The sequence below is a fragment of the Cicer arietinum genome, chromosome 5 (assembly GCF_000331145.2).
Source record: "Cicer arietinum cultivar CDC Frontier isolate Library 1 chromosome 5, Cicar.CDCFrontier_v2.0, whole genome shotgun sequence".
In the NCBI taxonomy this organism is placed as follows: Eukaryota; Viridiplantae; Streptophyta; class Magnoliopsida; order Fabales; family Fabaceae; genus Cicer; species Cicer arietinum.
In genome coordinates, this window is record NC_021164.2 from 18168266 (window position 1) to 18185649 (window position 17384).

At 32.9% G+C, this 17384-nt stretch overlaps 1 protein-coding gene and 1 non-coding gene across 2 annotated transcripts; both read right to left on the minus strand.

Annotated features, from left to right (window-relative positions):
- Positions 1 to 8709: 8709 nt before the first annotated feature.
- On the minus strand, positions 8710 to 12014 carry LOC101514690 (nascent polypeptide-associated complex subunit beta-like). Its single transcript, XM_004499769.4, has 6 exons — positions 11875 to 12014; positions 10343 to 10410; positions 9774 to 9922; positions 9627 to 9683; positions 9254 to 9292; positions 8710 to 9173 (listed from the first exon to the last, which is right to left on the minus strand). Exons 2-6 carry the CDS (start codon positions 10408 to 10410, stop codon positions 9007 to 9009), a joined length of 480 nt encoding a protein of 159 aa, XP_004499826.1. The 5' UTR covers positions 11875 to 12014; the 3' UTR covers positions 8710 to 9006.
- On the minus strand, positions 11346 to 11433 carry LOC113786793 (small nucleolar RNA Z159/U59). Its single transcript, XR_003473106.1, has one exon. It is a non-coding gene; the product is annotated as a small nucleolar RNA Z159/U59 (small nucleolar RNA).
- Positions 12015 to 17384: the final 5370 nt, after the last annotated feature.

Consider the following 17384-nt stretch of genomic DNA (forward strand, 5'->3'; position numbering starts at 1 on the left):
TGGCCTTCATCAGGTTCCACTACTTATGCATTGTTGGTTGGAATGATGAGTTGGTTGCACTACTCGAGATGGCTTCACTCATCATCCACCAATATGTCACTAATTATTACCGCCTTGTTCTTATTTGATTCATACAACTTGTAAGCCCCAGTTGTATCATAACCTAGCAGAACCATTTGGTCAACCCTATCATCAAACTTCATCCTATTTATAGCTAGCACATGCTTGAAACCCAATGAGCCAAACACTCTCAAATGATTCACGAATAGCTTTCTTCCCATCCAAGCTTCTTCAAGTGTCCTAGTTCCCAGTATCTTGGTTGGACACCTATTCAAAATGAATATTGTTGTTGAAACTGTTTCTCCCTAGAATTTGTCAGGCATTTCTCTCCCTTTCAACATTTTTCTTACCATATTAAGAATGGTTATGTTCCTCGTTTCTTCAGCTCCATTATGTTGTGGTGTATATTGTGTAGTCACTTCATGAATCATTCTCTTTTTGTCACAGAATTCATGGGATTGATACTCACCACCTCCATCTGTCCTAATCACTTTATGATTGCAGCCACTTAGTTTATCTGCCATTAGCTTGAATCCTCTAAATACAGCCAACACTTCACTCTTCTTCTTGATTAGATAGATCCATGTTTTTTTTTTTGTAAAATCATCACTGAATCATACAAAGTAGTGATTACCTCCTATTGACACTTCTTCAAAAGAACCACAAACATCAGAAAAGATTACCTCCATCCTAGTTGGCAATTCTAATTTGAATAACTTCCTATGCTTGTGGGCTCGACAACACTCCTCCCATATCTTCATTGGTATTTGAATTTATGGAATTCCTAGCACCACTTTCTTATGTTGCAACACTTGAAGACTTTTGGAATTCAAATGTCCAAACCTCTAATGCCACAACCATTCTTCATTCAAATTTTAGCACCTAGGCACTTGTTCTCAATGATCTGAATATCAATTGCGAAGGTTTTGTTTTTGGATAGTGGTGCCATCAAGCTCTTGCATACTTTTTCATCTCTCGTTGTGCTATTATCTGCAAGTCTGATCTCTCTTCTTACCTTCTCATTGATGCTCACAAACAAGTCTTTATGGTCATTCATATGATCAGGGCAACTTGTGTCAAGATACCACTACTTTGGGCAGTCATCATCTATTTTTGTTGTAGTCATTAATAACACATCATTTGAACCTGGGTCCTCAGCTTCCATTTGAGCTTCATCATCCACCCTTTCTTGTTGAATTTCTTCTTGCTATTCGAATTATTGTCACTATTATCACTTATGTTCTAATTTCTTGAATTACCAGCCCCTTCATTAGAACATAATGTTGAGTTTGCTGCACTTGACCTTGGCTTCGGCCTGCAGGGCCTGCACTTGAGATGTTGAGTTTGCTGCACACATTTCTCTTACTCTCAGTTCACGAGCTTCAAGAAAGCCTTGCAAATCCTCCACCTTTATCTTATCAAGATCCTTTGATTCTTAAATGGCCACCACAATATGATCATACCTTTGTGTTAATGTTCTAAGGATATTTTCAATAACCACCACTTAATTAACGACTCACATTTTGTTCTCATTTGATTAACAACAACTTGCACACGATTGAAGTAATATGCCACAACTTCACCTTCTTCCATCTACAATAGTTTGCATTGCCTTCTTACCATTTGGAGCTTCACTTTCTTGTCCTTTTCCCTATCTGTGAAGTACTTGACCAAGATCTCTCATGCCTCCTTTGATTAGATGCCTTAAACATCCTCTCAAAGTTGTTTGAATCCATAATTTGCTGGATGAAAAACAATGTCTTGCAATCTTTGAAAGTTCTTTAATGTCTTTCCGTTGGATTTGCACCAAGTTATTTATAGCCATCTTGAACAATCTCAAACGCTTCTTGAGCTCCCAGCAACGATCTCATGGATGCAAACCACCTCTCTCAATTCTTCCCATCAAGGATCAGAAATTTGATGGAAATCCTTCTAAGACCCATAGTTTTAAATGCTAATTTATGTATTTTAGTGTATTTTGGTCTCAAACTCTGAGGCTTTTTAGCCAAGTTATTGATATTTTGTGAGCGTAATGCCCAAAAATATCTTTTGATGCCCTGATTAAAATTTTTCGTCGATAAATAAATTAGATTAATTACGGTGAATCTTTTGTTGAAGAATAATTTATTTATGTTACGAAGAATTTAATACCGGACAATTTTGTTAAAAATATCTCGGGTTGCTGAAAATTGTATCTGTCAATTGAGTTGCAACGACAATTGATATTTTTAACAAAAAGTGGTTTGGGAAGTGATGGAATGTCGCCATTGGAATTAAATGAGCTCAAAGGCCAAATTGAAGATTTGTTCGAGAAGAAATTTATTAGGCCAAGTGTATCACCATGGGGAGCTCCGATGTTGCTAGTTGAGAAGAAGGACAGAAGCACGCGCTTAGGTGTGGATTATAGACAGCTTAATAAGGCAACTATTAAGAATCGTTATCCTTTGCCACGCATTGATGATTTGATGGATCAGTTGAGATGAGTCGCGGTATTTTCGAAGATTGACTTGAAGTCGGGTTACATCATATTTGAGTTAGGGAAGAAGATATTCAAAAAACTGCTTTCAGAACCCGTTATGGACATTATGAATATCTATTATGTCGTTTGGAGTTTCCAATGCACCAACAATTTTTAGGGACTACATGAACAGAAATTTTAGTCCATTCCTTGATAAATTTGTTGTGGTGTTCATTGATGGTATATTAATTTATTCAAGAACTGAAGAAGAGCATGGAGAACATTTACGTCAAGTTCTTGAGATTTTGCACGAGAAGCAATTGTATGCCAATCTATCGAAGAGTGAGTTTTGGCTAGAATAAGTGAATTTCTTAGGACATGTGATAACCAAGGAAGGAATCTTTGTGGATCCGGCAAAGATTAAGACAGTTTTTGCTTGGAAATAGCCTCAGACTGTCACTGATATACGAAGTTTCGTAGGACTGGCAGGGTACTACAGGAGGTTTATTGAAGGTTTTGCTAAGATTGTAGCTCCATTGACACAACTTACTAGAAAGGATCAACCGTTCGCATTGACGGAGAAGTGTGAGGAAAATTTTCAATTACTAAAGAGAAAGTTGACAACCTCACCAGTATTGGTATTACCGCAATCAGAAGAACCATATGAAGTTTACTGTGATGCGTCTCACCAAGGTTTGAGATGTGTTATGATGCAACACAAGAAAGTTGTAGCTTACGCCTCAAGGCAATTGAAGATTCATGAAAGAAACTATCCTACTCATGACTTGGAGCTTGTTGTCGTAGTTTTTGCATTGAAGATCTGGAGGCACTATTTATATGGATGCACGTTCACAGTGTTCAGTGACCATAAAAATTTGAAATATTTGTTTGATTAGAAGAAATTAAACATGCGTCAGAGACGATGGATGGAGACTCTCAAGGATTTTGATTTCATACTACAGTACCACCTGGGAAAGGCCAATGTAGTGGCTGATGCATTGAGTAGAAGAAGTGTATCAGTGTCTTCAACAGTGATGGCTAGACAACAAGAGCTGTGGGAAGCTTTTAGAGACCTACACTGGAACGTAGAGTTTGCGCTAGGAATTTTGAAATTTGGAGTGATTAAGATTTCGAGTGGACTACTTGAAGACATTGCGAATTCTCAAGATGACGTCTTAGTTCAAGAGAAGAGGAATCTAATAATGCAAGAGAAGAAAATTGGGTTTAAGATCGGACCAAATAATATTTTGAGATGTAATGGTAGGATTTGTGTACCAGAAATTACAGATATGAGGAAAACAATTTTAGAGGAGGCTCATAAGAGTAAATTGAGTATTCATCCTGGAGCAACAAAGATGTATCAGGATTTGAGGCAGAATTATTGGTGGCCAGGAATGAAGAGACATGTAGTGGAGTATATATCAACTTGTTTGACTTGTTAGAAAGCGAAAGTGGAACATCAGCGACTTGCTGGAATGTTGCAACCTTTAGATATACCTGAATGGAAGTGGGAAAACATTTCCATGGATTTTATAACTGGATTGTCGAAAACAAGGAGAAAAAATGATTCTATTTGGGTGATAGTGGATCGATTAACTAAATCCGCACATTTTTTACCGATAAAGACCACATATAAGGTAGATAAGCTAACTAAGATCTACATTGATGAAATTGTGAGATTACGCGGAGTACCATCGACTATTGTATCAGACCATGATCCAAAATTCACATCACATTTTTTGGGAACATTGCATGAAGCGTTGGGAACAAAACTAAGATTGAGTTTAGCTTACCATCCATAAACGGACGGACAAACTTAGAGGACAAATCAGTCATTGGAAGATCTATTGAGAACATGTGTATTAGATGATAGAGGAGGTTGGGATGATGTACTTCCGTTGGTTGAGTTTACCTACAACAATAGTTTCCACGCAAGTATTGGAATGACACCATATGAGGCTTTATATGGATGCAAGTGTCAAACGCCTCTGTGTTGGTATAAGAACGGTGAAAGCACGATTGTAGGACCAGTGATGGTACAATAGACTACATATAAGGTCAAGAAAATAAAGGAGAAAACGAAGTCTTCACAAGATCGACAGAAGAGTTATATAGACAAGCGTCGCAGACTTCTAGAATTCAAACATGATGACCATGTATTTCTAAGAGTCACACCTACGACTGGAGTTAGTAGAGCCTTGGAATCGAAGAAATTGACTCTGAAATTCATTGGACCATATCAGATTTCTGCACGAATTGGACCTGTTGCTTATCGGATTGCATTGCCTCCGATATTGTCCAATATTCACGACGTTTTTCATGTGTCACAATTAAGAAAATACCTTGCAGATTCGTCTCATGTGATCAAACCAGACACAGTTCAACTGAAAGATAACTTGTCATTCGAAGTACCACCTGTAAGAATTGATGACAGGAAGATTTAGCGATTGAGGACCAAGGATGTTTCATTGGTCAAGGTAATTTGGAACCCAATTAATGGAGACTCGACTTGGGAACTGGAGAACAAGATAAGAGAACAACATCCTGAGTTGTTTATCAACGTGTAGTTTCGAGGACAAAACTAATTTTAAAGGGGTAGTAATGTAAGACCCATATTTTTAAATTCTAATTTATGTATTTTAGTGTATTTTGGTATTGAACTCTGAGGCTTTTTAGCCATGTTATTGATATTTTGTAAGTGTAATGCCCAAAAATATCTTTTGATGCCCTGATTAAAATTATTCGTCGATAAATAAATTAGATTAATTACGGTTAATCTTTTGTCGTAGAATAATTTATTTATGTTACGAAGAATTTAAAACCGGACAGTTTAGTTAAAAATATCTCAGGTTGCTGAAAATTGTATCTTTCAATTGAGTTGCGACGAGAGTTGATATTTTTAATAAAAAGTGGTTTGGGAAGTGATGGGTGAAATGGTAATTTTATGAAATATCTAGATATTTTTAGAAATTTGTTACATATATATATATAAAGGAATAAAGGAAAACTGAAAGAAAACCATCTCCTCCCAGCCTTCGCGAGAACTTCTTCTTCTCTTTGTTTCACGAAAAACCAAAACCACTCAAACACAAATCTTCACTTTTCTTCTAGATCTAAGCCTCGTTTCAAGAAGTGATAGAAGGGAAAGTTGTTCACCTCCACGCTACGGTGCTAGTGAACTAACTTTGGAAGCGACGTCACGAGCAGAGATTTTACCGGAATTAATCGTTGTACCGTAATCGCTCGTTAAAGCTAACGTTAAGGTAAGGGCTCCTTCCAAACTTATAGTTTGCATTTAGGGACTTATTTGTGGTTGGGTGGAAAATAAATGAGTTGGGTTTGAACTGTAGATTTGGGAAAAATGAATTAAATGCTTTTATGGGTGAAATTTTGGAGTTCGGTTTTGGAGATATTGATGAGTGTTTTTGTGGAAAAATAATTTCATTCATTTTATGTGTTGTTGAGGAAATGAAATTTGATGTGTTTGAGGTGTGTTTTGTGAAAATTAGTTTGGCATGAGTTATGTTTGAATTTTGTGGAAATTTGTGGTGATTGATGATTAAACTTGGTGTGGATTTTGAATTGATCAGGTTTAATGTAAATTGTGGATTAAATTTGATGTGCGTGGTGGAAAAACAAATGTTTGAGTATGCTCTGTGTGGAATTTGAAAATCATTAGTGTTAAATGAGTATTAAAAATAGGGAATCTTTTAATAGCTGCATTTACTTAATGAATGTTGTAGAAAGAGTCAGAGTATGCTCATACATTCATAGTACATGGCAACCGGATGGGCCACGACATGATTCCATGTGATTTGTTGGTTCATATTATCGTTGCGGCGATTATCGCGTCGCGTAAGGGTCACAATAGACTGCGCATTTTGTGGTGATTGATGATTAAACTTGGTGTGGATTTTGAATTGATCAGGTTTAATGTAAATTGTGGATTAAATTTGATGTGCGTGGTGGAAAAACAAATGTTTGAGTATGCTCTGTGTGGAATTTGAAAATCATTAGTGTTAAATGAGTATTAAAAATAGGGAATCTTTTAATAGCTGCATTTACTTAATGAATGTTGTAGAAAGAGTCAGAGTATGCTCATACATTCATAGTACATGGCAACCGGATGGGCCACGACATGATTCCATGTGATTTGTTGGTTCATATTATCGTTGCGGCGAGTATAGCGTCGTGTAAGGTTCACAATAGACTGCGCATTTTTGGTAAATCGTGCTGACCCGTGATAGGTGACACCTCAGTAAATAGTACTATTGGCATGTGATAGACAGTACATTTACGATTTACGTTTTTAGTAAATTGTGTTGACCCGTGATAGGTGGCACATCGGTAATTTAGTACTATTGGACTGTGATAGGCGGTACATTTATGATTTACGCCCCTTTGAGGAGAGTTTGGTTTGGAATTTCGAGTCCATGCATTTTGGCATATACACATTGCATTAGCGTGCTTGGCATGCGAGTCATGCTTGATTTAATGTTATGATTACGTGTGTAAACGCAAGTTGTTGTTGTGATTGTGCCCTAATTGGTAAGTGTGATTGTTTGGATTTGTGTGTAAGTGTTGGTTGATTGCGAAACCATTTTAAAAGTTGATTTATGTTGTTTTTGTTGTTTTCTCTTGTTTTGCTGATGTGTATTCGAATACAAGAGGCTTGTAGTCGAATACAGATGTCCTGATTTGGCTATTGACTTATGAAACAACAGTGTATTCGAATACAAGAGGTTTGTAGTCGAATACAGATGTCTTGTTTTCGCTATGGACTTTTGAAATAACACTGTATTCGAATATTGTATTCGAATACAACAGTGCAGTTTTGTTAAAAACTCTATTTTTCAACTTTGATTATGCATGTCTAGCATATGAAAACGCTTTCAAGGTGCATGCTAAGTTGAAAGGTTATTTTATGCATTTGAAATCTAAATGCTATATAATAAATAAGAGCATTAGTGGAAAAAAGTAATTAATGTTGTATTGGTATCGTAAAATGAAAAATAATTTGAGACAAAAATAAATGGCAAATGAGGTATTTAAAATGAGATTGAGGAAAGAATTGTTTCCTCGTAAACTTGACTTGTCAAATGGAATAACAATTTATAAATTTGTGACAACTCTAAAATATTTGGTTAAAACCTAATTTGTAACCTCCATCTGTTCATCGTTCATATGTCTCTTGTATCGGGTCTTTTTTTTAAAGTTATATGAGGCAAAAGCAACAAATATAGTGTCACTCATGATTCAATTATAATGCAAAAGAAAATATTGAAATTTGATTTGAAGAATGAAAATTTAAAAATACGGATTAGGGGTTCAAAATTATCCTATAGACATATATGTTGTCATTATTGTTCCTTAATTACTATGAGAACTTTAATATTTCAAGAATTGTGCTAACTTCAATCATTGTTCAATTGATTTATTGTGCTAAAAAAAATATTGTAACAATCAAATGATGGAAATTAGGAATTATCAAGACCTTATAGTTTAAAAAAAGAAGAGCAAATGGCCTAATAAGAAGTAACTGAAAAGAGGCCAAACTAACGATTTGTTGAATGGAACATCAATAATGGACATCGACATAAATTAAATAAACTAGACTTTTTTTATTGTTTATATTGTAAATGAAAGATAACATAAAAATTATGTCACTAAAAGTTATGAAACACACATTTTTTGTGGCTAGCAATCTCTTATGGAAGAAGAATATGGGAAAATATATCAAATTAAGTTACTCAAATGAATATAAACATCAGTTGCATTTCATCAAATACCACAAAAGCAATTTTGTTATACTCAAATTGGAGAGAAAGTTAGCATAAACAATGGTTCATGTCTTGAAGTTGTGGTATCGTGTCTCCTTGAATCTTGGTTCAACAAAAAAAATATATATATTTGGGACTTATATTAGAGATGGTTAAGGAATAAATTTACATTTAATAAATGATAAATAAATTTTCTTTTGGAAGTTATTTCTTTTTCTTTTTTTAAGTTTATTTGTTTACACTCAAATAAAATGATGTGACGCAAAATTGAATGAAATAGTGAGCAATGAAATGAAGAACATCTCTGTTCGGGGTCTCATATGTAAAAGGAAACCCTACCAACAAACCATACAGATACGACCTGAAGCGTCAGATGGTAATTCATCAGTATTCCAGCATAACGATGCAGAATCAACAAAAAGCACAAGAATGTTATGTTGCATTTGTTAACTCCCATAAACATTTAGTGTTTGCACGCTTAACTTAAGTGAGACCATTATATTAAGAATACAATACCAAAATTGATTGCTACCTCCAATAATGATGCACATACAATAGACAAACTCAGTGCAGTCAGGTAGATACATTTCGTTAGACAATAGAGAGCAGATTTAAGAGTGTTAACTGGAGCAACAAAATCACCTGAAATACATAATTTGGAAAGAAAAAAAAGAAGACATCAAAAATAAAGATGGCACAGTGAAACTCTTAAGCCTTAACCTCCTCAGCAGCTGTCTCAAAAGTCTCCCCTGGGACAAGATCTGGTACTGCATCATCATCGTCCTCTTGTGCTGTGGTAGCATCAGCTCCTGCTTCAGGAGTCTGCTTCTGAAATTGCTCAGCTAGCTTCTTCAGATTTTCCAAGTTATCTGGCCCTAATTTTTCCAGAAAATCAAAGATTAGTATTAGAAAAGAACACAAATAATCTAGCTTTGATAAGATGTAAATCACATACCTAATTGGTGGATGATGCTGGGGAGAATATCCTGCAACTCTGCAAAAAGACAAAAATTATTTCAAGTGAAATGTCAGTCTAGAGTGCAATCAGTTCAAAATCAAATGGAACACTACTGTCAAGTCTGACACTCGAAACGGGGAAAAATGTCACGGTACACTCAATTTTAACCAAAGTTGTCAGTTCAATATGATACATATTAAACAATGATGCTCTTGAAACCTACAATTTCTGAAGATACCCTTGCAGTGTTAAAAGATGTTGGCAGTAATTGATGATAAGGTTCGGTGTATCACACTAGAGTAAATAAATGGCACAAGCTAAGTTCAATAATGTGGCATAAAGATATGAAGAAAAAGATATAGATTCTTACTCTTTGTCTGAGGAGAACCACTAACAACCCAAGTATTGGCACCAATAGATGCTTGTACTGCAATGAATTCATGTTTAACAGTTAGTTAGTCAACTTAAGAACTTAAGATAAAATATATACTCCAAAAGAAACATCAATTAAAATCACCTTTGGGGTTTAAAAACTGAATAACGACATCATCCTTAAAGATGTTGACTTCCTCAATAGCAGGGATAGCATTAACCCCTATTCTCTTCAGGGTGCTTTGAAGTCTTTTGTCATCTGTAGTATTTGTCTTGTGAACAGCCTTCTTCTTTCTAAAATGGGCAGAAAACAAAACATCAATAAAAAAGAAACAGTTTAACAGATGCAATATTCCTATCAGTCAAAAATAATACAGCCACCTCACTCAAACAATAAACCATTATACAATAAAGGAGTCAATTAGTTACATCATAGAGTAATTATTTTTCAAAACAAAACTGAAATTTCCAAGATGAATGGATGGATAGCCAAAGTCATAAGGTTTCAGTTGATTGCATATCCTCCACCTCATTAAAATTTAAAGGGAAATAAATAATAAAATATTGTAGCATCAGAAGCAAAGATAAAGAATTGTAGGCAATATATGACTACTCACTACTAGTAGCACAATAATGTGCAGTTGAATGTAGTATCAAATCTTACTAAGAATATAATTTTCATATGGAAGGAGATTGTGTTTTGATATAATATACCTTCTCACAGTACCCTTTCCACCGGTTCGAACAGAACCGGCCATCTTCATCAACTTTTCTACATTCATCTGTATAGAAGTGAAGAATAAAAAAAATTAAGTTTCACCACAGAAAATAATTAGCTACGCCTTTGTAAAGATGAATAGATGAATGGTGACAATATTAAAGATTAAGACAAAAGGAAGACAATATAAGAAATTTTAATAAAAAGTTGCAGGAACAAAAATGATTTACCAAAATTAGTATAAAAAGGTTATGTTACATATTTCAAGGACACATCATCAAAATCTGTACAAGTAGTCATCAACTCACAAAAACAAAGCTAGAAACCACCAAAATTATAAATGAAATCAAATAACTCATTGACTTAAATTAGAAAGGAAAAACAAATACATATCATATTGACTGAAAGCAAAAATATTTCCTTTACTATGCCGACCTAAAATAGTCATGAGACGCAGGAAAAAAAGAAAAAGAAAGTTTTAAAAACAGGTATCAATATTCTAAAATAGATGTTTAAAAATTGATCCTTCTCATTCATATATATATATATATATATATACACATATATATATATATATAAGTTAAAACCAAACAACTAGAATTAAACCTTGTTTATAAAATCTAACAAAGAAAGAACTAAGTATCTCAGTGTAAACATACATTTCAGGAACTTTAAGCTTACACTCAATTAAAGTTCAACTCAATCGTATGAAAAGAGACACAACAGGCAACCTAGTGCTACAAATATCAATGAGCAAAAGTTTATTCCATCTTGTTACATTGTTACATCATGCATGTAGGAGTAATCATAAAACCAATCTAAATAGGATTAAATATGAAGCCAAACACAACACACATCAGAAATCAATACAGGATTACTTGCACATCATTTAAAAGCTACACAAGTTTCATTTTATAAGGACATTTTTAATTGAGTGAAACAATAATAAGGACATTTTCATTTAAAAGCATACAAAAAATAATAAGGACATTTTATACAGCCACCTCAGTTCAGGTGTCCAATTTTTCTCCGCGTGAAACAACTCAGCAGAACGAAAGTTATTATCATTTATCTCATCATAGAAAGCAATGCATAACAATAACAATACCCTTAAAATGCTAATGCTAAATTTCACACATAACAATTTCCCATTGGATTAGTTAAGTCCAAAATCTCCATTTAATAAATAAAAAATCAACATGCTCTATCTTCAATTATTTCAACTATATAATAAATAAATAATTAAATATCCAAATCTAAGAATCTATAATCAACAACAACAACAACCACAATAATAATAATAGCACTACTTGATGCTGGTAAAGGAAAATGAAAACATTTCCAAAATCCAAAAAAAAAAACGAAAAAATCAAATAAACAAAATAAAACGTGAAATCTAAAATACGAAATTGAAAACATCGAATAAATCGTAACTAGAGTTCAAACAAAGATCAAAATGAATCAAATAACAAATTGAAAACATCAAACACTGATTTGAAATTTGCGAAGAGATAAAATAAAACAGTACCTTTGTTTTAAGCTTAGGTCAAAAATTGAAACAGAATGCAAAGCTGAAGAAAGAAGAACGAAACGGTGCAAATTGATAAGGAATCTCTTTTATATGTAAGAAGAAGACAGTGTTACTTAAAACCCTATAATTTTTTTTGCTTTTTTGTTCATACATGTTTTTGGGTTCAGTGTTTAAGACCCATTAATAATAGCCCAATTTTCATTAGATTGATAAGGAATCTCTTTTATACACCCCACCTCTTGTTTTTACACTCCCTCTCCCTTTCTGTTTTTAAGTGTAAAGGTATCAAAAAGTAAATAAAATTTTATTTAATAAGAAGATCTCCGAAAAAGTGATATACTTAATTAAAATGTTTCATATTATAATATTTTTAAATATAAAAATGATAAAATTTTATTTAAAATTATTATTGTCGCAATAAATATTAAAATAATTAAATTAATTATAAATTAAAAAAATAAAACTTACAAATTTAAATATATTAATTTAATAAATTATTTTTTATTCTAAAGCGTTTAAAAGTAGTTTTTCATAAATATTTTAGTAATAATTTTACTAAAATACTATTATAAACTCTAAACGACTTTATATTAAAAAAATTATTTTGATTGGCTAGTTCCTTTTCCAATGGTTTCAAGGGGTGAGACATTAATTAAGTCTCTCATTGTGAACCCTCTTATTATGTATATGATAGTTATTTTAAAATCTTAATTAGTAGGAACTTGTCACATGTATGATAGTTCAATTTCACAAATGACAATTTATCACATGTATGATAGTTATTTTTAAATATTTATCTAAATATTTCAATTCTTGTTGTTTTTAGCTTGGTTGCGAGATAAACTAGGTTGCGCAATCCAAAAACTTTTAAAGACCCATGACTTATATCCCTATGTAACGTAGTCTACAAAATCCTATCAAAAGTTCTAGCGACTTATGTCTTTTCTTCAAAACTACATTACTCAAGTGTAGATAACTTTCGTTCTCAAACGCTCAATCTTAGGTAATGTTATTGCATCCTTTGAGATTACTCACACAATGAAGAACAAATTTGTTAGAACTAAAGGTAAGGTGGCCTTAAAGTTTGATATTAGCTAGGCCTTTGACATGATGGATTGGTCATATCTTTGATAAATAATGAAGAACATGGTTTTGAAGAGACTTGGATAAACTGGATCATGCTAGGTGTGACATTGGTATCTTACTTTGTCCGCTTAAATGGTGTGATGTTGTTGGGCTTATTATCCCTAAGCGAGGTTTGTGTCAATGCAACCATCTATCTCCATATCTTCATATCATATGCTCGCAAGGCTTATCATCTTTTATCAAAAGAGTTGAAACTATATGTCATATCCATGGCTCATGGGTATGTAGAGGAACACCTCTTATGAGCCACTTATTTTTTGCTAATGACTCTTTCTTGTTTTTCAGGGCTACTAAATCTGAAATAACAAAGGTGTTGGTTATTCTCTCATCATATGAAGCCTATTTGGGATGAATAATGAACCTTACGAAATCTAAAGTTGCCTTCAGTGGAAACGTGTTTCAACACACCTACACAAGTCTTGCACAAATGCTCGATGTCAGTCAACAATTAAGAGTTGATTCTTATATTGGCTTGCCTTCAATAATTTGTAGAAGCAAAAAGAGTGTGTTCTCCATCATCAAGAATAGAGTTTGGCGTTCAATCTTGGATTTCCAAGTCACTTTCAAAATCCAACAAAGAAGTCCTTATCAAAGTTGTGGCTCAAACAATTTATTTGCATTGTATGAGTGTTTTTATAATTCTACCACTCTTATCAGATGAAATAGAAAAAAATATGATGAACTCATATTGGTGGGAACCAAGAGGAACGGTAGAAGGTATTATTTTGCTATGATGGGAGAGAATGCCAATTCATAATGCAAAGGGTGGTCTAGAATTTTGTGATCTTCTTGGGAAGCAAGGATGAAATTTCATGTTCAACACATCTACTATCACTTACAAGATCCTCAAGGCTAAATATTTCTCGCGAGGGACTTCTTGGATGCGACTTTGGATCATAATCCAAGCTTCATTTGGCGTAATATCATGACTTCAAAGAAATTTTACATAAATGGTATAGATGTAGGTTAGGAGATGGATCCCTTACCAATGCATGGACTGAGCCTTGGATCCAAAAGTACCAAAATTCCAAGTTGTGCACACCTTTGATTGATAGGTATACCTCTCTAAAAGTTTGTGATCTCATTTCAACAAAAGCAAGACTTTGGAATAAAGCCATTCTCTTGGCGGTCTTTAATAGTCAAGACATTCAAGCCATCATGAGAACCTTCTATTACCATTCTCCCACCAAGATCAAGAATTTGAAATGGAAATTGTCAAGGTATGTACCCAGTCAAATTCGCGTATAATCTTTATATGAAGCACAAACATGTGGTTGCAGATTTGACAGTGGCCATGGAACAAAACCAACTATGGAACCTTCCCATTCCACCAAAAGTAAATAATTTTCTAGGGATATTTTGTCTCAATGTGCTACCAACGAGAAGTAGGCTCGCTCCCTACCTGCAGTGTCAATATCCCCTCACTTGTGTACGCTGCAACATGTTTGTTGAAACACCTTGGCATTTACTAGCTTCCTGCTCAACTTCTAGCATAATATGGCAGCTCCTCGATTGGTGGTCCTAAATTGAATTGTTGTTGCCTCAGTTTAGCTCGACATGTCTACTTTCCTTTGTCGTTCTGCAATATATGTCAACCGATAATCAATCCAGTTTTTCTATGAACTTGTGGAATTTATTATAACAACCCTACTCCATAAATAAATTGAATTTTTTTTTTTCTAATTAACTATTTCAATAACTTACTTGAAATATGTGTGTATTTTAAAAAAAATTCTTTGAACTATTTAAGAGGTTTAATTTAGTGAGTTATATTTAAAAGAGTAATAAAATTAGAATTTTAAGCAAAATTATCATTTAGACCAAATTCTACCTAACTCACTCACCTAAATTAGAAAGAAAGAAAGAAAGAAACACACACACACTTAAAACCAAGTCAGATTTTTCTCCATTTTCCTTTATTCCACTTACTCTTATAACACATAATCATCCATCACATTTGCTTCATCATACAACAAACTCATTCCTTATCTTCAGCATCATTCTCACTCCATTTCTCATCACATTTCAATCATTTTCACTCTTCAAAACATGAAATAATTTCACTTGTTATCATTCCTTCATCAAGACAACTCCAACATTCACCCAAACCACTTCACATTCCTACATAAAAATGCATGCAACATCTCAAGTGCAACCATCTTTTTGCAATTTTGATAATTTAGAGAGTAGAAGGAAGATTCCTTGAACTCTACCAAAATAGAGTTTTTTAAAGCAATCCAAAAATACTATACTTAAGAAAATTAGGGAGTTTTCATTTTCCCTTAATTTTTTGCATGCATGAGTGTTGGGTATTTTGGTTAGGAATAAGTTAAATGAATGAAATTTAGATTTTTGAAAAGATGTGTTAGAAACCTTTTTTCTTCGATGCGTCATGATAGATTAAATTGTGATTTGTTGATTGATTATGATTTCTATTATTCAACTTCCTATTAGTGTTTATATGCTTGAATTAATGCTTGCATGAGTGTTTTATTACTTGATACATGGATGATTTTGAGTTACTATGATTAATGATGGGTGCTTCAAGACTGATTGTGAAAATAGAGGGATAACTTCAGAATTTGTAGAAATTCGTTAAGCAAATTCAGCCTTGGGACCAACATGGTTGCTTCAAACTTGAATTCGCTAAGCAAATTTAACATATTTTGAAAAAATTAACCCATGTACTGGATTTAATGAGCCAATATCCAATTCGCTTAGTGAAATTGACATATTGTAAATTGTTGCTTTTAGTTTTTTTGATTGTTTAGTTTGTGGTATTTTTTAATATTGATTCGAATTGTATTGTTAATGGTTGATTAATTGATAAACTTCATGTTGCGATATGCATTGATTTAATTGAAAAAAATACTATACTTTTCTTATGTTCAAATTTTATTTCGCAATTATATGTTTTAAACTAAATGACCGAAAATGATACAGTGAAATATCATGATGTTTCTGTAACGAAATATTTATAAGGGAAAAACAATTGGAGTGCTTATTGCGACCATGGCCAAGACTTACCTTACAAAATAATCACAATTATCTTGGTGGCTCATATTGAGATAATTGAGATAGAGTGTCCATTTTATATTGAAAAATTGGCCAAAAAGAATAACAAGTTTCAAACGCAACTTTATCTTAAAGATTTTATATAAAATGAAATTTGTACTTTTTCTATTATTGATGTTTTACAAAGATACTTTTCTAACTATCCTTCCCTTTATTTTGGAACTCGCTAAGATTATTACGTTATCTTTATTTGTATGTAAATAGTGAAGAAGATTTGAGTTTTGGACTCATAGCAGGTATATGATGTCAATGTTTAGTAGTTATTGTATTCGTATTATGAAGTTTAGTTATTTTTTCAAGTTTTAGATTTGACTTATAACATTGTAATTTTAGAAACTTATGACTTATTTTGTGAAGTTAGACTGTAATGATATTAATTTGTGAAATACTACATTATATTTTAAATAAGTATAAATTTATGGAAGACAAAACATGAGTGCATATCGTAAGAATTAGTCAATTTATTCATTGAAACTATAAATTGTCAATCTTAGACTCTCAGTAGATGATTAGGTATCATATTACCCAGTTCTTCGATGTTGATAAATTATGTAATATATATATATATATATATATATATATATATTGAAACAATGTCAGTATTGTTAGTAGCTTGTTATTATTATGTTGAGTGTGGGGGTCGAATCATTGATCTCTTTGTCACTCCACTCCACACCAGTCATTTTTTTTTCTTTCAAAGTCTACTTTGTAACGCACTGACTTCCAAAGAAATAGGGCCCTAGTAATCTATAGTTTAGCCGAAAAGTAATAACTTTTTCTTAATTAAAGAAATTAAATGATAAAGATAACAAAGTAATAGTCTAATTTCCAAGAATATAATAGTAGCAGCAGCAACAACAACAAAATAAAATTTTTTAATTTAGGAAAAATTATAAACTTAATAGGAATAATAGCTAATACCTTTTTTGGTTTTCCATAAGTTTTCTACATTATAGGTAATCAATCTTATTCAAAGTGCATTAGGAACTAAATGTGTCACCTGTCTTACTTGGAGTTCAAACCTTAGTTCACCATGTTGGAGGACTCTAACCACTTGATTTAGTTATAATGAAAATAAATAAGCGAGAAATTAAATCTACCAATTTCTCGTATATTCCCTTTAAAACCCTAATTCTCTAAAATCTTTATGGTGCTATTTGTTCTTCCATTGTGTCATCGTAGATCTTACATTATTCATTGAAAACAATTCAACCAGAGGTCAAGTAATCATAAACTTCAATATTTTCCCCTTTCTTGCACCATCTTCTTCAATCTCTTATCCCAAT

Excerpts from the sequence above, each read along its gene's own strand:
- LOC101514690 (XM_004499769.4), bottom strand. The coding sequence starts at position 10,410 with ATGAATGTAGAAAAGTTGATGAAGATGGCCGGTTCTGTTCGAACCGGT. Across the intron at positions 9,293-9,626 it reads TGGTTCTCCTCAGACAAAGA|AGTTGCAGGATATTCTCCCC; the intron begins GTAAGAATCTAT and ends GTCTTTTTGCAG. Across the intron at positions 9,174-9,253 it reads CAGCATCATCCACCAATTAG|GGCCAGATAACTTGGAAAAT; the intron begins GTATGTGATTTA and ends TGGAAAAATTAG.